Raw genomic sequence first — 25,344 nt, forward strand, 5'->3', positions numbered from 1 at the left:
AAGAAGAATATCATATTTTGTTAAAAATGGTAATGGTGTAATACGAAAAACAGAAATTAAGTTCACTTGAGTTCAAACATCAAATTACATGCTTTGGTTTTGCCTTGCCTTCTGCCTCTTGAGTTCCCTATGTCTAAGTTCCTTTCCTTCCCCTATTCACTGAAGAACTTGTTTTCTACCCCAGCATTTTTCAGTGGCCTCTTCCCCATCCCCCCACACAACAGGAACATTACATTTGTAATACTTATAACAACTGGCAAGGGGCTTCTACCTCTCCTCTTTCTCTAAGACTCTGGTATGTCCCCGCATGGGTCTGATTAGTTCAGATATATTATTTAGTTTATTTAGCTAAAACCAGGAGATAATGATAGCTAACATTTAGAATCTACCCAAAAGCCCCATATACAATGCTAGGTGAGTTACAAATGTTACTTTGATTCTTCCTAACAACCAGGCAAGGCAGATACCACCCTCTAGATTTCTGAGATGGGTAATTAGAGCCGGTAAGCTCAAAGTCACATGGCTAGCAAGCAGCACCAGTGACCATAAGGATCAAGTTAATGCATTAATTGGGATGTGATGGCTCTAAGTGGTTTTCTACTTCTGGGAAGGGCCCATCTGGCCTTTCAAAGAGAGGCCTTCTCATACTGGTGCTAACACATATGTATGCTAGCATGATATCACCCTATTCATGTATGGCGTTTAACCTTTTTATGCCATTTATGCCCTAGCACCACAAATGCGTATATATCATATTAAATGCGCTAACATCTTTGCACATCCCATGCACATAAACTCCAGCAAATATGCCGATTAAATTCCTACAATAGATGCTGTAGATCTGACCAACAGAATTCCAGACATCACAAAGTAAATAAACTAGACTTTCCTCAAATCCAGTAATTCCTGTTTGATTTTCCCTGGCAAGTACTGAATTTCGAATTGTGCTAATTCTATAAAGCAGAGTTTCGTAAATATTATGATATGGAGTCCCACATATTCAGAAGGAGGGAAAGCCGAGAAGGGCGATTAAAGTGGACGTGTTTCTTTCCTTACGTGCAGAATTAAGTTTCTCATCTGAGTAAGTACCGAATTCTGCAGTCATTCCAAAAATGTAAGCTCAGCTCACAGAGCATTTTGGGGGAAACCTGAATGACACTAACCACATAAGGTCAAACAACTAGTCGACCCTTTAAAAAAAAAAAAAAGTATGTTGTGCAAAGTTTTCATGTAAGAGATAAAAGTATCTCCATCTATATATTTCTATCCGCCAGCTCCAGAGTCCGATCCGGTTTCGCCTGTCACCACCGCAGCTCGGCAGACACTTCTCCCGAAGCCACTTCGGGGAGCTTCAGGTTTGAACACCATCCCCCCATCCCCAAGCGGCCGGCTCCTGCGAGCGCTCCGCGTCTACCCGGGCGTCTTCCATTCTCTGTGACTCACACTCCAGCGAAACGTCCCCTTTCGATCAACCCTAAAAGGGAGACTGGCTCCCGGCGCGGAACCCCCGCGGGGTCCCAGCGCAGTGCCGGCGGGCAGGGGGCGGCGGCGGCGCGCACCGTGGCGCGGGAGGGGCGGGGCGGGGCGGGGACTGCGCGCTGCGCGCGGGGGGCGGGCGCAGGTTGCTCGCTCGACGCTGTTCCCCTTTGTTCGGTTCCATTGTGTGCCACTTCCTCCTCGGGCGCTTTTTCCAGCGTCCGGGCAGGTTGTGGGCAATTTGTGAGGGGGCTCTTGGTGCCTTTTGCTTTTTCTTCCCCCCTCGGTTTGTTTTCTATTAAGTGAGGCCCTCCTTTGCACGCCACTCCCTCGCGGCTCTCCGCCCCCGGGCCCAGGAGGGAGGCAGAGTAGGAAGTGTCAGGGCCTCCTCCCCCACCCCCGACGGCGGCTCCGCCGGGCTCCCGCCCCGCTCCTCCTCCAGGAGGCATCCTAACCCCGCATTCTGGACTTTCACCTCCTGACCGGCCGCGTCACCGCCAGGACGGCGACACGCGACCCCACCCCTCCGAGAGGCGCAGGCTCCGGGCGCCCAGGGCTCCGCCAGGCACCGGAGCGAGGGTCGGAGGCCGCCGCATGGCCCCAGCCCGGCCGCCTCGGCGTCCCGGGAGCCGGCGTGAGTGTCGCCGCGGCCCTCCCCGTCCCTCGCGCTCGCGCTCCCCGGCCGCCGCGCAGCCGCCTCAGCCCCCTTATATAGCCCTCTAAAAATAGCTCGCCTCGCACCGCCTTGTAAGGCAGCAGGGAGATCCGCAGTCTGCCAATCGGCGCTCGCCGCCCGAGCCAAGCCCCGCCCCGGACCCCGATCCGCGCTCCCCATTGGTCCTCAGTGACTTCATGAGCCCCCTGTTTACCTTACATGGTCACACGCGGCCTAATGGACGCCCTCCTCCGAGATCCCACGGCTGCGCGGAGCGCCGGGCGGAGGGGGGGGTAGTTTGGGGAGGGGGAAGAGCAGGAGGAGGAGAAAAGGAGGGGGGGGGAGAGACTACAAACTAGCAAGGATGGGGTGGGGGGTGGGGAGGGAAGGGAAGGGGGGGAGAGAAGCGATCGCGAGAAAAAAAAAAAAATGCAACCTCCCAAAATAAAGAGCAAAGATTGCATTAGGAGCGAACAGCGCTGCAGAAATAGATGGCAGCTTCGTGTCAGTGAGTTTGCATCCCCCTTCCTGATCCACGAGCTGGAGTGATTAGAGCCCTGGAAGGGAATTGTTACTCCCGTGGAGAAGTCCCCTTTTCCTGGCAGCCGTCTGCACTTGTACATGCTGGATGCCTCTCTCCATCCACCCCACTCACTCTCTCCTCTCTCACCTCCTCTCTTCCTCTCTCCTGCATTGATTTTTTTTTTTTTCCTTTTTAGTTGACTGAAACAAAACAAAACAAAAGGGCCACTGGATGTCTGCCTTCTTGGGGGGTGAGCCAGACAGACTGACAAACAAACAGACCCAACTGTGTTCGGGGGAGGGTTTCTCCTCCCGTTTTGCCCGGCAGCAGCAGCATGGACGTGTTGGCTAGTTATAGTATATTCCAGGAGCTACAACTTGTCCACGACACCGGCTACTTCTCAGCTTTGCCATCCCTGGAGGAGACCTGGCAGCAGGTGAATGATTTAAATTACTTGTGTAAATCGTGTGGTGGCGGCGGAGACGCAGGGGCTGCGTTGGTGTGGGCTTGGGGTTGAATTTTTTTTTTGTTTGTTTGTTTTATTTTTTACCCCCTTTTTTGGCTGTTTGTTGTCTGAAATGTTTTCGGAAACAGTCCTCTGCGCTTACCTCTCCACCCACCCTCTAACCTCTTAGTGTGCTGAGCTGAGCAGCCGGTCTGAGCTGCCTGCGTTTCAGTCACCAACACACATCCTTGCGCACACGTTGTCGGGCTCACTGTCCCCAGCACAGACCTGCGTAACTTCTGGGGTTCGGAGGAACCGGGTGGGAAGCTGGTCTGGGGCTTTATGGGCCATGGATGACAGGATACTGCGTCCCTACATGCTGGAGCTCTACCTGCTTGGTACCTTAAGTCAGGTTCAGTTCTTTCAACTGGTGCTGACGACCGTCAGATGGGGGTCAGGAGGTAGGAGCCTAGCGGAGTGTTTTCCCAGTAATGAGCGAGTGTCAATAAAAGATAGAAACTGATTTTGAGATGAGAAGGTGGGCAGAAGGGAGAGGAGCCCAGTGACAAAAGATACTCAAGGATATCTAGGAGGATGATGGGAAGATGTATCTCTCTAATGCTGACCATGCACTGTAGATTTCCCCAGTGCAGCGCCTCCATATGTATCCTTGTTTTCTCTTTTTTGTTTGGGGGGGGGTGTCCCTCCCTGGTTAGAAGGCACAGCCTCTGACAAAGGGTGGTGTGTGCTTCCACGCCTCTGACTTTGTCTTAGAGGACTAGTTAAGAAACTCCTAAGATGCTGAAGGGCACTGATGCCAAGTTGGCTAGGCATCCCACTGAGGGCAAAGTGGGTCTGGTGACAAGTTCCCTGGGCTTTGTGAAGTGGAATAAAGAAAGTGCTGGTCAGTGGAAAGTGCTAGATCGGCTGCGGAAACAGTCGTTTTCTCAGCAAGGATTAGGAAGTGCTGAAGGGACACTCTGCAGGAAAGATGGTGGGTGGGGGGCGGGGGGGGCATGGGTATTCTTTAAAAATACTCCAGTGTGCACCATGGAACGTCCAAGAAGACAATCTGGATTTGCACATTGGAAGTGTGAACTCGCACAGTCCGTCTTGAAGAAACCAGCCTGCCCTTGGGGAGGACTGCGAGAGGCTTGGTGTGTGGCTGTTCATGTAACTTCACCCAGTGACAGCAGCTTGTTAAGGCTAATGAACGGCTGAATTTCCTCTGCCAGGATCCGAAGCGGGATTTGCCAGCTTGAGGCGGGGATGTAACAGTTGCTGCTTTAGCGAGTGAGGTTTGGGTTTGCGTATAGGGAGCGGAGAGGCAAAGCCGATCCTCTGACTGTACCTTTGTTACTAGTTGCTCTCCTGCCCTTATTAGAGGCGGTGAGTTTTCCTCCAGGTGCTGGCCTCTGCTGTCTGTGTGGCCACAATCCATTGCTGTCCAAGGATGCCGGCAGAGACCCTCGACTTTGTCTCTGAGTGCACACATAGTTCACGCATTCATAGCGCAAGGCGTTCCTTCAGTGCATCTTTTCCCTCATCCCTAATGAGACTATCTCAGGAAGGGTCTGATCTTGTCCTCCTTTTATTTCACATGCTCAGGAAGCCAAAATGTGGCCAGAGTTTCATTTTCTGAAATAGCTTTCCTTTCACGTTGTCAGCCCACTGGTGTCAAACCGGTTGCATATTAACAACTGTCTAGACAGGTTAGGGTAGGGAATCTGTTGATTTAGTCAGCCTGCCCAAGGCAGCCCTTGTTTGTGACTAACTGTTAAGCAGTGTTGGAGGGAAAAAAAAGTTGGCTTTATTTGTTACAGCGTTCCCTCCTGATGAATCACACAACTTTGTTTTGGTTCAAGTTTTCACAGTAGTAAAGCCTGCTTTGGGGGCAGGCCTCTCCAGAGGAAACCTGCTTTTCTAGATCTGGTTAGACCATCCAGGAGAGAGTCTGGATCTGTAAAGAAACATCACTGGTTGGATAATTAGGGGATGCATTAGATCTCTTGTTTCCTCGGAAGCCTTCTTCTGTGCTTTCCTTCCCCCTCCTCTCCATAACCCTTTCTACTTGCCTCTGTTTTCAAGGAACCTCTAGCTCAGTTTCTATCTGCAGGCCAAGGAATCTCATCCCCCCACTCAACCCCCAATACACACACCTCCCTCCTTCTTGACTTAACCCTCCCCAACCAGCAACTACTCTTACCTTAAAACCCTTTGCCAAGCTATTTGAGAGGCAGGCTCATAGGCCACACTGAAATATAACTTGTGGGGAAGCTCTGCTAAAGAAGATATCGCTCTAAGGAGCTCTCTGCTCTGGTCCCTGTAGTCACAACTGCTCTCTTGAAAGGTGACTGTGACTCTAAGTTCATGCTGATGACAAAACCTCCAACCTCCATCTCTTCCTTCCTCCCTCTCCTGCCCCCGCCCCTGCCGGCCTGTCCCTCTTGCTGCTTCTGTGTAAGGAGGGGGGATGGTTATATGCAACTGTCGGGGCCAAGTCAACCATCACATGGTGAAATTTTGAGACTCCTTTGCTCAAAATGGCTTAAGAAGATTGCTACAAAGAACCCCCAGGCAGGAGGAAGTTTCCTGATGCTCTGGGGTAATCAGATTTTAGAGGTCAGATGAGGAGCAATTATTAGATGTTCTCTGAAAGTGAACAGTGTACCTGGCCTTGAGGAGATGAGCGAAATACAGAGATTCCAATAATCTGATTTGGTTTGTAGAGAAAGAGTGGCTTGGATAATAAACCCAAGAACATCTGGGCATTTGAAAATTAAGGATGGACTCTTTAGGGATTTTATTTTAAACTGTGGCCTGGAATAATTGTCCTGCTTAACAGTCAGTGAGCTTGGGATGGTCCTCCTGTCACGGGGGTTGTCATTTTGACATTGGGCTTTCAAGCAGTGATGTCTTTAGCAACCTACAGCTCCAACTCTGAAAATCATTGCCGGTGTAATTTTAAAATCCAGATGCACATCCTGCATTAACAGCTCTCCATTCCTGGGCTCTGACTGCATACTTAAGCACTCGGCCCAAGTAACATCATCTCTGCCTGTCATATAACTGTAAATTACACTGTGCTTATGTGGTCTGTTATTTTATGGAATTCAGCTGACGCACAACTCTTAAGGCTACCAGCCTTCGGTTCTTTGGAAACTTGCAGGAAATTTTCCAAGAGCCATCTGAGCAAAAGTAGGAAAAAGTCAAAGGTAGGACAGAAGCCGGAATAGCTTATAGGGTGCCACTTGATGATTCATGAGTTTTGTTGCCTGTAGAAGTCGTGATTTTTCTGGACTTACTGCTGACTTGGAAAATAAAAAGGATTTGGTATGATACTCTTGGTTATTTTTTCCCAAGAAGCTACAAAGACTTGTAGAATTTGGATAGATTTTGTATACCTAGTCTGCTCTTTCACGAGTGCAGGTCAAGTAATGAAGTTCTGAGTCCTATTTGCACTTAGCTTTGCTCCATGCCATTGAGGAGCATGGTATGTTTACTTGAAAACTCTTATGGAATTATGCTTGTTGTTAATGCTGATTCATAATTGGCAGATGGGGTCAGTTTCAGGCCTCCTTTTTGCTCAGAGAAAAATTTTCCACTGCTACTGGAAACAAATAAATAAATCATAGAACATTCCTCCCTCCTCCCCCATTCCCCCATTGTTTTAAACTAATGGCATACTTGGCTACTGTACGAATTAAAGTGTCCCCATAACACTGCAATTTCATCTTGGTTTCAGGCACTGTGGAACGCTTTTTACAAGGGCCTTTGATATGAGGCATCTCTAGGGGACAACCTACAAAAATGGTTGCCTTCCAAGAACAGCCTCATGATACAAGGGATGGGGTTTGTTCTGTGAGCTACATTGCTTCTTCCTCTTTATGGTGATCTTGCCTTTGCACTGACTTCTACAGGCCTGAGCAGCCAGGTGCTGTCTCAGCCAGAAAGACAAAGCCAACTATAGGGTCTCTGCATCTGCAGGTTTGCCTCTGTCCCCAATTTGCAGAAAACCTTGTCATGAATTAGAATTTCTTGGCAACAGCACCACCCAGGGAAATTTGTAGACACAAAGGAGCCTTGCTAACCACACTGAAAGGATAAAATAGCTGGCTTTTTTTTTTTTTTCTTTTTGTATGTTATTTGTGTGCTCTTCAGTTACCATAAATCTTTTTTTTAAATTTGAAACAGTGATGAAAAAAAAAAAATATGAAAACTGTCCCGTTGTTCAGATTTTCTATATAAGGTTGCAACCACTAAATGTAGCTTTACAAATGAGAGCACATGTAAGTGCAATCAATCACACACTTAGCCTTTCTTTAATAGACTGGTTTCCATGTTCTTTTTAGTAGATACATCTTTGTGTAGATTTAGGGGCTCACAAACATTATCATTCGGTCTACCTGTTTGCAGTTCAGTATTTTAAAGTGAGTGGATGTTACACTGCAGATATTTTTACTACATCTGTCTTTCGTGGGAGGATAAAGGAAGTGGTGACTTCTTTGTTCTCCATGAAACTCCCACCCCCCACTCCCTACCCCGAGGAGAATGTGATGTTGGGGTCCAATCCATTTAAAGGGCAGAGCAGAAGATGCACGGTGACAGCCTTACCCTGAAATGATTTATGTCATGGGTATGTCAGAGACCTTCAGATGTGGGCTCTTCCTCTCTTCCAGCCCATTCTAAATATAAATGCCAGTGGGGGCTATTTGCCTCTCCGCTTAAATGGGAAGAGTTTAGAGAGGGTCCTAATGGGGCTTTTAGTAGCCCCTCTTATAAATCTTCAGATTCTTGTCCCTTCAGAGGATTCCTGATTTTAACTTTCTGAGTACAAGAAGGCATTGCAGTCTTCTTGAATCACTCCGTGCCCATTGCGCGAAGAAGAGTACCGTTTACTCTGGCCTGCCCCCACTGGCTCATGTTGTTGGAATAGCTGATGCCCCCTATCTCTGCAGTTTGTAGTAGTGTGCAAGGGTCTCTGCAGTTTGTAGTAGTGTGCAAGGGTTTTCTTTTCTTTTCTTCGCCTATGCTGGACCCTGTCACTGGCCAATGCAGAGAACGCCTTTGTGATTCTGGTGCACTCAGTATATCCGTGAGCATGTGTATTGGAATCGGGATTTGCTGAAAGTTTAGGACAGCTCCACAATTTAACCTGAGTGGTGCCAGAAGGGAGGGGTGGAGAGTTAGTCTCTATACGGAACAAGTCCCTTTGTTTTCCTGAATCATCTGAATGCTTACTTAGCGTAAACAAGTAGAAGCCTTTTAACCCAGACTCCTGGATCTTCACAAGTACAGTGATTAGGACGCTTTACAACTACTAATGGTTTTAGCCAGTGGAACAGTACAGTGTCTCATCATTAATGTCACATGTAACCTGGGCAGGCCGGCCCAAGGCGCTCCGCGACCCCGTTCTGTTGTGTGCTCACCCTAGAACATCCACTTGAGAAACCACCCTTTTTCAATTTAGTTTAAGAGTTCCCAAAATAAATGAAGTCTTGCCATTACCAGCACATGCTTTTACCTAAAAATGGTCATGATCTTGGGTTGCCTTTATCTGCAGCTGCTGATTTGGAGAATGAGTTCTACTGCCTTGAGTCCTTTTTGTTTTCCTCACTTGGCATTTTGGTGTGACAGAGGACTTGCTAAGTGTCCTGTTATTGTGGTCATTTCTGCCTCCATTAGAGCAACTTCTAGTAGCCCTATCCACCACACATGTGGTCGATTGGTATTACAGCCAAGGGTCAGCTGCAGCCTTGGAATATGGGCCTGGTGTCAGCCTGCTTGAGGTGTGGGGGACTTCTGATTTCATAGTGATACCATTCCTGGTTGAGCTGGTGGGTGCAGTCAGTCACACCTTGTGAGATTTCCTTTGTTTATGGTAAAATATAGAAAATATCTCACAGTAAATCCTTCATTCCTTAATTGTGATTATTACCAAAATACTCTTTGGGTGACAATGCACGTATAGAGTCTGGCCTATAAGCTTGACTCCAATAGGGGAGAGTAAGAATGTTCAAAAATAAGTGATACAGAATCAGAACGTAATTGCCAAAAAAGGAAATTTTAAGTCCTGTGAGTTTTTGAACACTAACCTGTGCTCGTCTGTATTTACCCACTTTTGCCACAACCTTGTTTATAAAACATGCTTGAGATTTACTAAGTCCTGTTGCTCTTTTAGCTAATGGCACGTTGGGGCTGGCGGCGTTTTTTAGGGCAGATGAATATACAGTGTGAATACACATGTCTGTAATGGCCAGGAAACAGCATCCATGTCATTCGGAAATGATTAGATGTAATTAAAATAATGAATGTAGAGCCACATGTGATATCTATTTCTGAATATGGGTTTATTGACATTTCCTGAGGGTCATATTGAAAGTCAGGCCCCAGGCCTTGTATAAACCTAGGAACATAGAATCTTGGAATTTCAAATCATGAAAGGGGTCTGGGTTTCTTCAGTTCTAAGATGCTAGTGTTGGACCAAGTGGTTGTTAAAGCAGGTGAAACATTGAACCCTCCAAGGTCATAGCTGTTGTTAACACTGATGGCTCTTCCAGGACTCAGGACCCTTTTCGGATGCCCACATCAGTTTGCTTGCTTTTGGTTACACTGTCTGGGTGTACTTGGAGTCACTTCTCATTTTTACCTCCTCTCTCTCTCCCTCCCTCCCCTTAAAGGGAACAAGAAAATCCCCCTTTGTTACTTAGAACACGGGTACATGGGATCCTGGAATTGTCTGGGACTTAAACCAAGCTACTGAGTATCCTGGTGAAGGCTTATGAGTCTGACTGAATCCCTTTTCCACTTTTATAATAATGTGTGGTAATCTGGAAAATGTACACTGTCCTGGAAAAAAAAAAAAAAGCCCCCAATTACAACTCTAGTTTTGCTTTAAAAAAAAGTCTGTCACTTCAGTGATAACAGGTAGAGTGGGAGTAAAGAGTGTACAGGATGTTATGGTAGGGCTTTGGGATGGACAGTAGAACTGGGGTTTTAATGAAAAAGCATCCAATGTGAAATGGCTTTTTCTCTGACAGCTTGCCAACAAAGAGACCGCACAAAATGGTAACAGCAGTCATGTGCCAATTCAGGAAAAAATTTTTTTGAAGTTTTTAAAAATTACTAGAGTAGGCTGGATGGGCGTTGAGGTTGTAATATTTTACAAATTTGAACCCCCCAAAATGCGACATATTGAGATAAGCAGTTGGGAAGAAAGTCAGCTTCTGCGCACTTTTCAAAATGTCCCTTTGGGGCTAGTAGATGAAGTGGGCCTAAGTCCACAGTATACCTCTGAAGGAAGGGAAACATAAGGTGCTCTTCACCCCTTTTGCCTGGTGATTTTTTGACCTTGTCTACCCAATCTTGGGGACTTACTCTCTGTGGGAACTCATCTCGCTCATCCGTTTCAGCTCTACAATCTTAGAAACTGCAGTTTCCTCTCCAAATGGAGACTTCTTCATTTCTTCAGAGCTGTATCCTGAATCTCCAAATGCAGATATTTTCCTGACTTTCAGGTCCCCAATGTGGGGATGGATTGCAAACATGGTATGGATATTAAAGGCTTTCGGGGTTGTCACATAATCACCTCAGCTGACTGTGTCACAAAGCTTGAACTCAGCAACATCTTTCCTCCTTTCCTGGCTGCCTAGTCTATTTTATTGAGATGATCTTTCTTCTTGTGATCTATGTTTGAAGCTCTAGTCATCTTTGGCTACGCTCTTCCCTTGCATCCAGTCAGATGAGAAGCCCACTGCACTACCTCACCGTGGCCTTCACCTTCCTGCTCCTTCTCCCATTCTGCAGGGTAGCCCTGACCACCCCTGACTGGATTTCTACCTCATCACCATGTTTTCAAGCTCTTGATGTCTCCCTGTTGCACATAGAATGAGGCCAAACTTCTAAGAGTCAGGATGTTCTAGGATGTTCAGCTTGGCCTGGGTAATCATCACGTTTCCCTCTTTTATGTGCAGTAAGTGCCATCCAAACTGGATCACTGTACTTTTTCCTGCCCTGGTCTTTATTTCTGTCATTTCCTTCAGCTTTTTATTTCTTTTTGCCTTTTCCCCTCTGATTCTGTTTGTCCAAATTCTACGCATCCTTTAACTTTCAGATGGTTGCCACATCTTCCAGGAAACTCCTTTCCCTTCCCTTGGCCGATAGTAACTATTACTATTTCTACACTCTTGTGTAAACTCTTTAATTTTTCATGATGCCTTTTAGTTTTGTTTCGTAGTAGACTTTTTCCTTATTGCCCTCCTTCCCTCTTTTTTTCTTTCTCCCTTTCTTTATTTCTTCCTTCCTTCTTCCCTCCATCTATTTCCTTCCTCCTTCCTTCCTTCTCTTGTCTTTTTTTCCTGTTCACTTGTTTTTCCAGTTAGGTTGTCTGATGTAGAGCAGAGTTAATGCCTTGCTTATAATTTTGATAATCAGCTTTTAATGTACAACCCTTTAGGTTCATAGAGAGCCTTATACACAGTAGGCATTCAGTTGATATGTAGGGATTATGATATGATGGTGTGTTAAAATTGGAGTACGTCTGCAGCAATGGTTTTCAAGCATGGCTGCACCCCAGACCAATCAAGTCAGTATCCCTTTAGGTAGAATCCAGGCATCAGTGTTTTTTTTTAAAGCTTCCAGGTTATTCCAATATGCCACCAAGGCTTTGGGCCATTAAGCTATGGAGAATTAATGTCAGATATGTCAGAGTTGCAGGTGCCTGCTGCTTATATGGAAATTCCTGCTTTCTAGTGTAACTTGGAGTCCAAGTGTAATAATGGAGGTTTAGAATAAAGCAGGACAGTGCTGGTGGATGTACTTCGTCCAGCGCAGTGGTTAATAGTGATGGCCCAAGCGTTGTTTCATCCTCCTTGTTTTGCTTTCCCTTGCCTTAAAGTGTCAAATGCAGTCCCATTTGGCTCACATTCCTGTGACCCAGTAGAGGTTTGCTTAACCTGGTCACATTCCGTTTCTGGTACCTTTGTGGTGTTGGGCATTCAGCTACAGCCATGCCGTGCTTCAAATAATTCATTCTCGGCAGGCCCTCGACCATGAGTTTCCACTTACCTCAGCCTGCTCTGTGGTTTTAAAGGGATGGGTGCATGCATGGACTTCTGTGGGTTCTGCCAGGTAGGCATCAGGTAGCAGCTCTCCATATTTCTTACTGACCTCACTGTTTGGAAGTAGACTCTGTTTCTAAAGGATTTCAAAGGACCCATGTTTCTAGTAAGAGGAGCAAAAATAAACTGTGGAAGAATTGCCACTGAGGACATTCAGGCAAGGAGGCTGCCTCCTTGTCCGTGGAAGGCTTAGCTCTTGTGGTAATGACCATGGCATGTGGTGATCTTCACAAAGAAGCCTTAGAAATGCCTCTGTTTCACACTGTGATGTTTGCAAAAATGTATGTACCATAGCTACATCCTTTTATCTATAAATTGTCTTTGATGGGGGTATGGTTGGCAAGAAAGAACATCATGAGAGGAGCTCAGAGCTTAGGGTTGAAGGAAGCCTTTTGGAAAGCTCAACCCAGCTGTGAAAACGGCAATTAGCTGTGGAGCAGTTGCTGTGCAAGGGAGTGCCTACCTGCTCCTGACCCTGCTCACAGGCTCACCTTCCGGAGCGGTTCGCTGGAATTCAATGGAGTGGTCAGAGCGCTGGCTCTTATTTTTGGAGAGGCGGCAAATTTGTCAACGTACAAAGGAGTGGAAATAGATTCCCCCTACCCACACCTTTTGAGCTTTCGGTGTTTGTACAGATGGCCACTATAGACCCTGTTCATAGACCCCAGTTCCTGCCTATGGTGGGAGGAGCAGGCTGCTGCAAGGAGGCCCTACTTGGGGCTGGTTCTCCTGTGAGCCACCGGGCATGCTGCTCAACGGCAAACCGAGTTGCTGTTCTGAGATGATTCAGCCCTTTCCTGTGCATTTGCCTCTCTACATCAGGGTTCCTGGGTTTCTGTTTGTTTGTTCGTTTGTTTTTGTTTTTCGTAGAGACCAAAAGATCATTTCCTCCGCGATGGGGATTTTGCTATTTACTTGGAGAGTCTAACAAGCATCTGTATTAAGGGTTCAGTCAGAAGGGCTCCGAGTGTGTTGCTCATGGTCTCTTGTCATGAGCACATTCTTTCTGTAACTAAGGAGCAGGGAGATATTACAGAATTTCCCATTCGGGGGTGAGAAAATTGAAGCAGAGGAAGATTAAGCAAGTTGTCTTTTTCGCAGTTGCAAAGCAACTGCAAAACCAGTGTCCATGGAATGTACTTTCCTCTTCCCGCTTTCCTCTTGGTGACTCTTCCTGTCGTCATAATGAGCATTAGTATGATATTAGGCATTAGATATTATTATAATATCTAATATATATCAACTATTCCCTGAAAATGATCTCATGTGAACTCATCATATGCAGCATTTTATTTAATCCTCCCAACTCTGTGAGATACAGATTCTGCATCTCTCCATTTTACAGATGGTGACTTTGAGGTTGGAGGTATTAAATGACTCGCCTGAGGTCACACAACTTGGAAGTGAGGATCCAACCAGGCAGTGTGCTCAATACTCTGAATTTTTAACATTTATACTGATGCTTGTTGAGATAGGAGACACCAGGACAGAAGCTTTAAGGTCATGGCCTGGCAACTGACGGACCTGTAGGGATTTGAATAATTCTCTGGTCTGTCTTATTCCTGGGGCTTGGTTTTTTCATCTGTAAAAGGAGTGGACTATGCTATATCTCCTTCAGGTCACAGTGTTTGGTGATAGTCAAATTACATGGAGGTTTTGGAGTAAGGCAGAGCTGCAACCTTGAAACAGTATCTCTGAGCCTCATTCTGTCATCTGTGGAATGGAGTTAATACTGCTTCCATAAGGGTAGGCATGTTGACTCTCTGGCCCAATGTCTGGCATTAGCATCCACTTAACAACCGCTCATTTCTTCTCCATTTTCAACTATCTTTCCTCTCCTCAATAGCAGTGCAAAGTGGCACGGGCTCTTTTTCTAAATGGTATCACTGATCTATGACACCAGTGATCCTGGAGTGTCTAAGAGAAGGTGAATGATGGAAAGCAGGGCAAGAGAGAGGTCTGGGCATTGTGCACGGTATTCCTTTATCCATCCCACAGGGAAACTCTTATGAAGTCACTCGTACTTAGAACTGGGGAAAGACCAGCATACCCATTGTCCCCTGAAACTGGGCCTATGTGACATGTTGAAATTTGGCTGGCCTGCTCATGCACATTTCCAAACCCATTCCCCTTTTTTTTTTTTTAAATCTCCAGTCTTACTTACGACTTACTTCCCTTAAGTTTTTCCAACATGTGGGGTTATTTTTTTTAAGAGCCAGAATTAGGCATATATAACATAATACAGTGCTGGTTACTACACCTGCCATTTCTGCCTTACCTGATGACTGAGCTTACAGCAGCTTATGAGAGTGAATCAGGTTTTATGAGATCTATAAATATCTCAGATAGGATTTTTATTTCATTTTCCTCCTTCAAATAAGACATAATGGAAGCACTCACATACACAAGGAATATTCTTTCTGTGATAAAGTAGGGCGTTTTTGAATTGGCCTCTGAAAAGCAATAATTTGATGTGGTTGTTCATGTTGGGAGTTTTATGGGGGAGGGGGAAGAATCATGCATATGCTGCCATAAAACTCAAAGATTATTTCCTCATATTGAAGGTTTAGCCCAGTACCTATGGAGAGATTTATTTCAGAGATGCCAGCCGGGTGCACAGACTGCATTTCCTCTTTCTGAGGAGTGTGTGTATTTGTGTTTTCTTTGATACGTAGAAACCGGGGAAGGCGGGCCCCGTGGCAGGCAGGAGGGGGGCTCCTGGAAAGAACATTTCCAGTTCTTTCTCTAGCCTGCTTCCAGCTATCCCAAGGGAGAATGTCCTCATCCTTCTCCCCACTTCAAAGATTTCCTGGGAAGTCTTCACACCACTTAATAGATCAATGAGATCTTTTTTCCTGGAATTTCATTAAAAAAAAAAAAAATCCTAAACTCTTTTTCTTTTTTTACATCTGATTTTTTTTTTTTTTTAAACTATACATCAACCAATACCAGGAATGGAAAGGATTTTTCTTATCTTGCTATTGAGAAGTATCTAGAAGGAAACTTGAACATGTAACTTTAAAAAACGTATTTTAAAAAACAAGCCATAAGCGTTCTAAGTACCCCACTCCATTTGCCATATCTAATCCAGGGCCATTGTGACAAATTTAACTACAGATTTAACTGTCTGACTTTCTGATTACTTAGGTGTTTTTCTTTTGTTTTGTTTTGAACAGCCTCTCTCTACATATATCTTCCCCAGAGTTCAGTAGCTTTGTGTTTAACTAGATGGTAATTTGTTCTCACGTGAACTTAGTATACCTGAACCAAAGACATGCAGAGGATTTTTGCTTTAGTATCATTTAATTTTTTTTCTATTTAACATCATCTCAGTGTGGAACATAATCCTACCATTTTGGCTCTGCCACATATACCCACTGTTTTGTGCTTATCTTCAAATGATGTGATCTCTTTCCTTCTGGCTAGAACTTAGTTTAGGGTAGAGCTAGGAAGAGTTAGATTATCAGGGACACAAACAGGAAGCTCCTAGGCTGAACTGGCTTAAAGACGTGTTTTATTTGGCCAGCATACATATTTCAATTTTCTTTTTAATTTGAATGTTTTTAGACAGATTGTGTGCTCATCAGTTAACCTTATCTCCATTATTTCTACCTAACTTCATTTCTGATCTCTGGCCTGGACAGCATACGTTTGGATTTGTGAGTCCTAGTCTGGCAGCTCTCTGAGACACCTCCTCCCCCTCAAAATTCTATGATTTGGGAACAACCTTTATTTGTCCACCCCAGTCTCAAGCGGGATTGCCTTATACTCTCCCCCAGAATTCATTTTCATTGTGTCTTAGATTTCTCTGCCTTCCTGAATGTCTTTGTTTGGGATTCTATTTTATAGAGCAGCTTCCAAATTGCATCTGAATTTCTCCTAGTCATCCAGGTTCTGTTGTAGATCTTTGAAATCTGGGATGGAAAAGGCCATCTGGTTTACCCCTCTCCCTGCCTGGGCTGAGCAGTTGCTCCAGAGCATGTTCCTTCCTTATTGGTATTTGCAACATTTTCCAATTTGGAAACTGAGTTTCTTGAGCTTGCATCCATCCCCCTTCTTGGTCTAAGTGAGAGCAAAATGGGACGATACCAAACAAAAAGTATTTTTTGGTCGGATAGCCCTCATCAAATGGCTGCTATTGTCAGGGTTTCTTTTGTCACTCCTGGAGACCCAGTTGGTCAGTGGTGGGAAAAAGTCCTTTTTGAGGAAGAGAAACACATAACGGGTTTCTCAGCCTGACATAGAGGCATGTTGTACAGAATCCCATTAATTGCTTTAACTGCTTATTTTTTGTTGAGGTGGATTTTATATGACTTGTTTCACGGAGGAAATGATGCTTTTTGTGTGAAGAAGTCCAGGACATTATAATAAAGTACTTTCCTGAGAATCAAGTAATTTGCTTTCTTCCTACCCTTGGCACGCAAATACTGCCAGCAAGGCACTTGGCCTTCATTTTCTAATGCTTTCAGGATGCTGTTCTACATTAGAGGTATTTAAAAAAATTTATTATTTTATATTGGCTCCCTTATATTACTAAGGATATCACTTAGGTTGACCAGATGGTGAATTTCAGGGTCGTACTTTTCCTGTTTAAAAAAGCCATTTCTTTGAAATACTTGATGCTGAGGGTTCCTCCTTCCTTTCTCCAATCTCCCAATGCCTTTTCCTTTTTTTTTTTCCTTTTTAAAAACTTGAGTGCTAAGTAAAGGCCCAGCATCATTATCCTGTTACTATACATATTAAATACTTTTTAAACTAATAGCTATTTTACTGTGTGAATTAGCTTACCATTAAAATATTTCCAAAAAAAAATATTTCAAAGAAGGAAGGAAAAGAAAAGGGGGAAAAAAAAACAAACAAAAAACAGGCATGTGGACTTAAAATGTCCTTGCACAGTTTTCCTATGAAAGAGAAGCAGAATGCAAACAAAACAAAACAAAACAAAAACAAAAACAAAAACAAAAACACCTTTGTTTTCCTACCTAAGATGTGTCTGCCTACTTTTTCCTTCTGCTTTTACTTCCATGATCTCCTCTTTGTGCTCCCTCTTCGTAGAGGCTAGATTTTTTATTTTATTTTATTTTATTTTATTTTATTTTATTTTATTTATTTGAGAGAGAATGAGTGAGAGAGAGCATGAGAGAGGAGAAGGTCAGAGGGAGAAGCAGACTCCTCAAGGAGCTGGGAGCCCGAGGCCGGACTCGATCCTGGAAGTCCAGGATCATGACCTGAGCCGAAGGCAGTCGCCCAACCAACTGAGCCACCCATTAGATAATTAGAATTTAGAATATAGAATATGAAGAATATTAGAATTTGAAGAGCATGAGACACCTCATTACAATCTCTCTTCCCCCTCCTCAGTTTACAGGTAACCTCCCTGAGCCTTAGAGATCATTATTTCAGTCTGAGCCAATATTGGACCTTCAAGAATTGGGAGCCCCTTTTCAATAGTTTAAATATATTCTCATGTTAACACAGCGTGTGGTGCAGCATGGTTCAAGGCAATGCCTCTCCAAGGGTGGGTTGCACTGCTTAAGTTTCAAGAGCGCCGTGTTAAATAACAGCAAATTACCATGGGAAGCAGTATTTTTTCCCTTTTCAGATTTTTTTTTCCAATCCTTGTGACTAACTCAAGGAGAAAGACTCAACTTTGTGATAGCACCAAAGGCTTGATAATCTTTCTTTCTTCTCTTCCTCCTTCTCCATTTTCTCTTTTTGCTTTTTTGCTTTCTCACTTTCTCTCTCCCCTCCTCCTCCTCCTCTTCCTTCTTCTTCTTCCTCTTTTCCTTTTTCATCTTCCTCTTCTCATAAAGAGAGAACAGATCTCAGAACCAGAGCTTCTGGCAGACAAACATCCAGCTATAAGTTAATAATACCATTTTGGTTTGTTGTTTTTAATTTTATGGTTATCTTTTATGAATAAACATTTATAGGAAAAGTATTTTAAGATATATGCAACCTTAATACATAACATCTTAGGCAATTAAAAAAGAAAATGATAGGGAAATGATTGTACAGATGGAATATTGATTTGGTAAAAATGCATAGAGGTGGAATGAAAATTAAATTTGAGAAATACTGGTGTGGTAGAAAATTCAAGAGATTTGGAGTCAGAAAACCTGGAATTTTGTCCTGACTTTGGAAGTATAGACCAGGCAAATTGCTAAACTGCATTTTCCCATCTGCAATATGGGGATTATAATAATAGGATTGTCATAATCAAATGATATATGGATGTGAAAGTGACTTGTAAACTGTCACATGCTATACAACGTTATTGTTTTCTATTCTGTGGTAGGAAAGGCTTTTGTTTCAACCTTTAAACTAGCACTTCTTGTTGGCTTTCTTCCTCCCTATGATTTCTGTTCAGTTTTCTGAGGAGTAGCTTTTTATTTGTTCAAATAAGGCTATAACTTGTGACATACAGCACTTGGAAAAACTTTTCCTACTGGTTGTCTAAAAGTGGGGACATTTCTGTGTGTGCGTGTGTGTGTGCGCATGTGCGCACACACACACGTGCACTAGTTTTTACATAAACTTTGAAAAAGTAAATTTGGTTTATAATATATGGCATGCCAAAACTTCTGGATAAATATAACAAATTTGCTTAATTTTTAGGTGCATTTTTAAAAATTAGAGCATTTTACCATGCATGAAACAGTTTGTGTGTGTGTGTGTGTGTGTGTGTGTGTGTGTGTGTGTATTAGTACCCAAGGATAAAGATTGGTTTGGGGTTTGTGTAGAAGTGAGAATTCTGGGGAGAGTTTGCTTCTGAAAGTGGAAGTCTGTGTGGCTAAAATGACTCATTAACAATGTACTGTCACATGTTGTTAGATGATAAGAAGATGGGGACTTACCTGAGTAGGAAGTCCAAGACTTACCATGACTTCTTAGCTTGACTTCCAAGGAAACCCAGCTTATGTCACATAGGTACTGGAGTGACAGATCACCATGCGTGCTGTCTGGAACATGAACTCTTATCCCAGCCTAGGGCAACCCTAGTAAGAGGTAACTTTAGATAGGTTGATCTCTCCGATAAGGACCACACTGACTCCACTAAGGATGCTGAGATCTCTGCACCACTTCAGAGAGGCACCATACTGATGAGGATTTAGGAGACCAGAATGTTAGGTCAAAGGTCTGCTCAATACTGCCTCACCTGAAGCACTGGTGGAAATGATCTCTGCCTGTGAGGGGCCACCAGAGTTTAGTCCATCTCTTCTGGGGTGGAGTGGCTCTGTTGTTTTTATCCCCATGAGAAGTAGAAGTTTGCACCTGGGATGGCCCTGGGGAGCAGCCTATATGGTAGCTTGGCATAGGCCTCTCTTGCTCTGTCTGTTGGGTCAGATCTCAGACACAGCTATCCCCTGACAGCAGGTAGGGTGGGTTGAGGTCCCTGAAGCTCATAGCTTCCAGGTCGCTCTAGCTCCAGACTTTCAAGGAAAAGTGAAGATGAAGAGGGTCAACCCACTTCTCTAGGGACTTGTCAGGACATCCCTTTGGCTCAACCTGCCACGTGAGAAATTTGATTCTGGGGTCAGGAATGTGACAAAACACTTGAGTATGCAGCTGGGTTTTTGCCCGTCAGTGTGATTTGCAGGGAAGTGTGGCCATAAAATGCTTGAGATCACGAATTGGACGACTCCCCATCTGGAGAGCCATACCTTTCTCTGCAAAATTAAATATTTATGTACTTTTAAGGTTTAGTTTTGATTTTTTTAAAGAGGATAGAAACACACTCAACTATTAAAAAAAAAAAAAAAAGACAGCATAAAATGTTTTAGATCTAGTGGTAACATTTCCAAGTTCATAACAAAGAGCTTTATTGGAAAACATTGTTTTGTTCTTTAAAGAAAAGCAAACCAGTCCTAAAACAGTTCAAGAGCTGGCTGATCTGCAGCCCTGGCCAGAGAACACTGTGCAGGGAGCAGAGGCCAGGGGCTGACATCGGTCTTCAGCACATTATGTTATCAGAGAACTTGGTCATTGTTGTTTCCTCCTCCTCCTCCTCTCCTGCTTTAGGGTTCCTCTGCTGTGGCTTTCTCCATGAAGCACTGACTTATTTTCCCTTTTAAAAACACTTTTTATTTTGAAATGATTATAGACTCAACAGTGAGTTGCAAAAATAATTCAGACTCCCATTCACCTTCTACCCAGCTTCTCCCAGTGGTGACAGGTGATTAGATAGTTATCCAGTGATGGCTTGGTTTCTTCTGAGGCACTTAGCTCTAAGGGAATGGGGTGAGTGTGGGAGGAGGAATCACCTAGAAAAGGTGGGTGTGGAGGGAGCTATGAGTGGGTGTAGAGTGGCAAGCTAGAAGGAATCCAGGCCTCCCCCACCCCAGCCTCATTGCAACTGGGGTCTCTTGGCTGTTAAAATGAAAAGCCAATTATCTTCTGCAAAGGAGGAAAAAAGAGAATAAAAATGTCTATTATACATGCTGATATGCTTAGCATTTCAAATAGAAGAATATACATAAGTACTTGTTGCCAGTTTGGGGGAGAAGGAGGGAGAGGGTACTGGGGCGTGAAGAAAGGGACTTTTTTTTTAAAAAAAGATTTTATTTATTTATTTGACAGAGAGACATAGTGAGAGGGGAAACACAAGCAGGGGGAGTGGGAGAGGGAGAGGCAGGGTTCCTGCAGAGCAGGGATCCTGATGCAGTATTGATCCCAGGACTCTGGGATCATGACCTGAGCCAAAGGCAGATGCTTAATGACTGAGCCACCAGGTACCCCCATTTTTACGTTTTATATCCTTTCTGTTCCATTGAAATGTCTTTGCTTTTGCGTATGTTCATTACTTTCTTTCTTTTTTTTTTTTTTAAAGAGCAGTCCAGGTGATGGAATAATGGGCCTCTTATGTTTTTCTTGTTATATGGTTTTTTGTTTTCTTTTTTTTTTTTTTTTTTTTTTTTTATTTTTTATAAACATATATTTTTTATATACATATATTTTTATCCCCAGGTCTGTGAATCACCAGGTTTACACACTTCACAGCACTCACCAAATCACATACCCTCCCCAATGTCCATAATCCCACCCCCTTCTCCCCAACCCCCTCCCCCCGGCAACCCTCAGTTTGTTTTGTGAGATTAAGAGTCACTTATGGTTTGTCTCCCTCCCAATCCCATCTTGTTTCATTTATTCTTCTACCCACTTAAGCCTCCATGTTGCATCACCACTTCCTCATATCAGGGAGATCATATGATAGTTGTCTTTCTCTGCTTGACTTATTTCGCTAAGCATGATACGCTCTAGTTCCATCCATGTTGTTGCAAATGGCAAGATTTCATTTCTTTTGATGGCTGCATAGTATTCCATTGTGTATATATACCACATCTTCTTGATCCATTCATCTGTTGATGGACATCTAGGTTCTTTCCATAGTTTGGCTATTGTGGACATTGCTGCTATAAACATTCGGGTGCATGTGTCCCTTTGGATCACTACATTTGTATCTTTAGGGTAAATACCCAATAGTGCAATTGCTGGGTCATAGGGCAGTTCTATTTTCAACATTTTGAGGAACCTCCATGCTGTTTTCCAGAGTGGCTGCACCAGCTTGCATTCCCACCAACAGTGTAGGAGGGTTCCCCTTTCTCCGCATCCTCGCCAGCATCTGTCATTTCCTGACTTGTTGATTTTAGCCATTCTGACTGGTGTGAGGTGATATCTCATTGTGGTTTTGATTTGTATTTCCCTGATGCCAAGTGATAATGTTAAAAATTACCTATAATTATAGCACAATTGCTGTTCTTTCATGCAATCAGTAAATGAAGTCTGCTTCTCCCCTCCCTAACCTATTTTAGAAAATAGATACAAGAACCATAGAGAAAGAGAGGTTAAATATCAGGTTTATCATTGATAAAATTGGATTCAGACCCAGTTGGGAAGGGCCATTTCATTCTGGCTTCCCAGTATTTACCCTGTCCCCACATCCTGCTAGCTTAGGGGCGGACCCATCCAGGAAGGTGTGTGGTCCACCAAACAGCAGTTCACCAGGATTCCCCAGGCCTACCTGTTCCCAAGGTGCTTCCCACATGGCATCTGATAGAATCAAGCCCTCCAGGAAGGGGTCAGGTTGAACAGAGGTGAGTGAGCACTGCACTGTTTTTCCTTTCTTTCTCTTTCTCCTTCTCCTTCTCCCCCTCCCCTCCTCCTCCCCCTCCCCCCTCCTCCTCCTCCTTCTCTTCTCTTCTCTTCTCCTTTCCTTTCCTTTCCCCCTACTTTCCCCTTTCCTTACCTTACCTTTCCTTTCAATCACCAGTTACTTTCTTACCTGAGCAGGAGTGAATAAAGGAAGTAAAAGGAAAGAGAAGCTTTGCTTCTAGAATATTCTGAAAAGCAGTTATTTCTGGGGGAGGAGAGCCCTCAGGGAAACAAAGTGCAAGGGAAGGGCTTCCCCCTACCCAAAATGAAGTCTGACGAAGAGGGAGCAGCATGCCTCTAGAGGAGGGGAGGAAGGAGCCTCACAAAGCAAGGGGAAGGGCTCAGGGTGCAGGAGAGAAGACAGGAGGTCTCAGAGATGGTTTTACATTGGTTTGTCTGACTCAGGGAAAAGGAGCAAGGGTCCCCTATCCTTGGCCCTGGTACGTAGGAAGCCCCTGCCAGAGAGAGACTGGGAGTAGTGAGGGAAGGGGAGTGACCCAAAGTGTATTTGGTTCTAGTGGGTTTTGAATTCTACCAACCTCACCTGTAACTGAAAATGGGAAGAAATTGAGGACTATACAGAGCAGAAGTCTTAATGGAAGAGTGGTATAGGTGGAGAGAATAGAACAGAAGAAGCCCATGTCTCTAAAACGCTCTGGCTATGGGGACTACTTTGTCCCTGACCTGTCCATCTGTCCACCTGCCTTTTCTTGGCTATTTCACATCAGAACAGAACTCAGCCCTAGTCCCTGAAGTCAACTGGCCTTGATGATCAGAGTATGTCATCCATTAACGGGGGATGAACATATTAGGATAATCATACTGGGACATAGTAAACCTTTGAGATTATTGGGAACGAAGTAGAGAGTGCTTAATTTTGTAGAGGCGCTTCATTTTTCTTTTGTGATTTTTTTTGGTGGTGGGGGGGTTCTCTTTCTTTAGGAGTTTCTCAGTGGTGTCTTGTTTATCAGTAGTTGTTAGTTGCTCCTCTTATGACAGGAGTGAAGTCAAGAACAACCCATGACGCTTTCTTGATGGCATCACTCTCCTGGTTCTTTTTAATTCATACATTCAATTCCTCCCTCTCTTTCTCTTTCCCTTCCTATTTTCTGAGGGCTTTCTATGTGCTAAGCACTGAACTAGGTGCTCAGGATACAGTAGTGACCCAGGTAGACATTGTCCCTGCTCTTGTGGAGTTTAGAGTCTAGCAGTGGGCCCAGAAGATAAATACACCCAGAAGTATATATCATGACGGGATATAAGGAAAAGAACAGGATGCCAAGAGAGAATATTTCTTTAGTGACTTTCTCAGTCGCATCAGAAATAGTCAAGGAATTTTCCTGTTCATCTCACAGCTCTTTTATATACTTCCCCCAAATGTTCTCAAAATGTTTTCCTGGAAGTTTACAGTTACCACTCAAAAGGAATCTAAAATGGAACAGACATTTGGGGTTGACAAAACTTAGAACCTTTAGATACTTTTATTTCATTTACTACAAGTCTCTTGGGTTTCTAACTTCCCTGCTATGTCTGTGGCTGGAGTTTTAGTCTTGCTAAGTAAAGAAGTCCTTACATTCCATATTCTAGAGATATTGTTGACATTGAGTAAGTGTATTACTGGTTAAAGGTTTTGTTTGTAACCTTCTTTTTTAATACATTTATGTTATTCTTTACACAGATAAGAAAATGAGGGAAGTAAAGGAAAGGAAGAGTTAAGAGTCTTTCCATGTTACATAGCAAATAGCAGCAGGCAAGAGATTATGACTACGCGTATCAGCGGAGGCCTTTATGATATCTTTTTGCACATCCTTTGTAACAAAGTCTGTATTCATAAACTCAAGAGGTAGCTTATGGTCAGCAGTTGGTGACAGTTTTTTTTTTTTTTTTTTAAATATATATATTATGAGCATTTCTTTCCTCAGGTTCTTCCCCAGGAGTGATTGGCAAGTTGTCATTGTCCCTGTTAAGTGATGTGAATAGTATCAATAAATGTATCAAGCTGTATTTGTCTGATTTTGGCTTGGTATGTGGTTAAAAGGAAAAAGCTTTCTGACAAGTGTGATACTTCTTTAGCAGCCAGTGGATTGAATTGATGTAGGTATGATTTGCAATAGGGGATACTTAACCTACTATCTAGATGGAGAAGCTGAAGGCAATAATGACTCTACAAAGATAAGATATTTGCTTGATCTGTATGATTGGACGAAGGACTTTGGAATGAAGCTATAACTGCAAATTTAGTTTACCTTTAATGTCTGCCAATTTGCAGCCTGGCAATGCTAGTTACTATCACTGTTGAGGGATGGTGGCAGGATAAAGGAGAGACTAACGTGTATGTGGTATTAAGGGAAAGATGAAATGAACCCCTCCCTGGTCATTGGGTGTGCACAGGGTTTGTTGGTGACACTGACTCAGTGGTGGAAGCAGTGGAACTGGGGCGTTTGACCTGTGAGTGGGCAGTGGTCTCCCAGCTGAGTGGGAGTCCTCAGCAAATTAGAGGTGACACGAGTATAGAGTTGGTGCTTTCATTTCCATTCAGGTATAACAATAGCTCTGTATTTTCTTTTGGTGGAAACACTTAACATGTTTATTTTGGTACTTGTAGGTAACCCAGGAAAACTGAGTGAAAAATTAGCAACAATGGGATGCTTTAAAATCTGGGACGGCAGATGAAAGACTGTCACATCTGAATGATGTATTTACAATGTTATCTTTGGTTAGTCCCCTGGCATTACCTTGTAAAAGTTGGTACCACACAGAAACTCTTTGCCATGCAGACCTTGCTTTGTCCGGCTGTACTTTCTTTCACTCTAACTCCTGACCAAGGGCAACATTGTTATGGGAGGCCGTCAACACCAGATTCATCCGTTGAACTAACATGGCAGCTGCCTCCCCAGAGTTAAGACTTTAATGAAGCATCCTTTTCCTTGAAGCCAGCCCTTTTCTCCCTGTCTTCTCTCTCTACCCGGGCAGA

At 43.9% G+C, this 25,344-nt stretch overlaps 1 protein-coding gene across 3 annotated transcripts in view; it reads left to right on the forward strand.

Moving 5' to 3' along the window:
• The first annotated feature begins 2,511 nt into the window (after positions 1 to 2,511).
• The window catches only part of KLF7 (KLF transcription factor 7), a 90,528-nt gene continuing 67,695 nt past the window's right edge, over positions 2,512 to 25,344 (forward strand). The window contains exon 1 of one of the 3 annotated variants that reach the window (XM_059168255.1): positions 2,512 to 3,090. In XM_059168255.1, the coding sequence (XP_059024238.1) occupies positions 2,989 to 3,090 (102 nt within the window). In that variant the 5' untranslated portion in view covers positions 2,512 to 2,988. The remainder of the gene's footprint in view (positions 3,091 to 25,344) is intronic. The other 2 variants (XM_059168252.1, XM_059168253.1) reach the window with 2 other exon arrangements.

Source organism: Mustela lutreola, chromosome 3 (genome assembly GCF_030435805.1).
Source record: "Mustela lutreola isolate mMusLut2 chromosome 3, mMusLut2.pri, whole genome shotgun sequence".
Taxonomy (NCBI): domain Eukaryota; kingdom Metazoa; phylum Chordata; class Mammalia; order Carnivora; family Mustelidae; genus Mustela; species Mustela lutreola.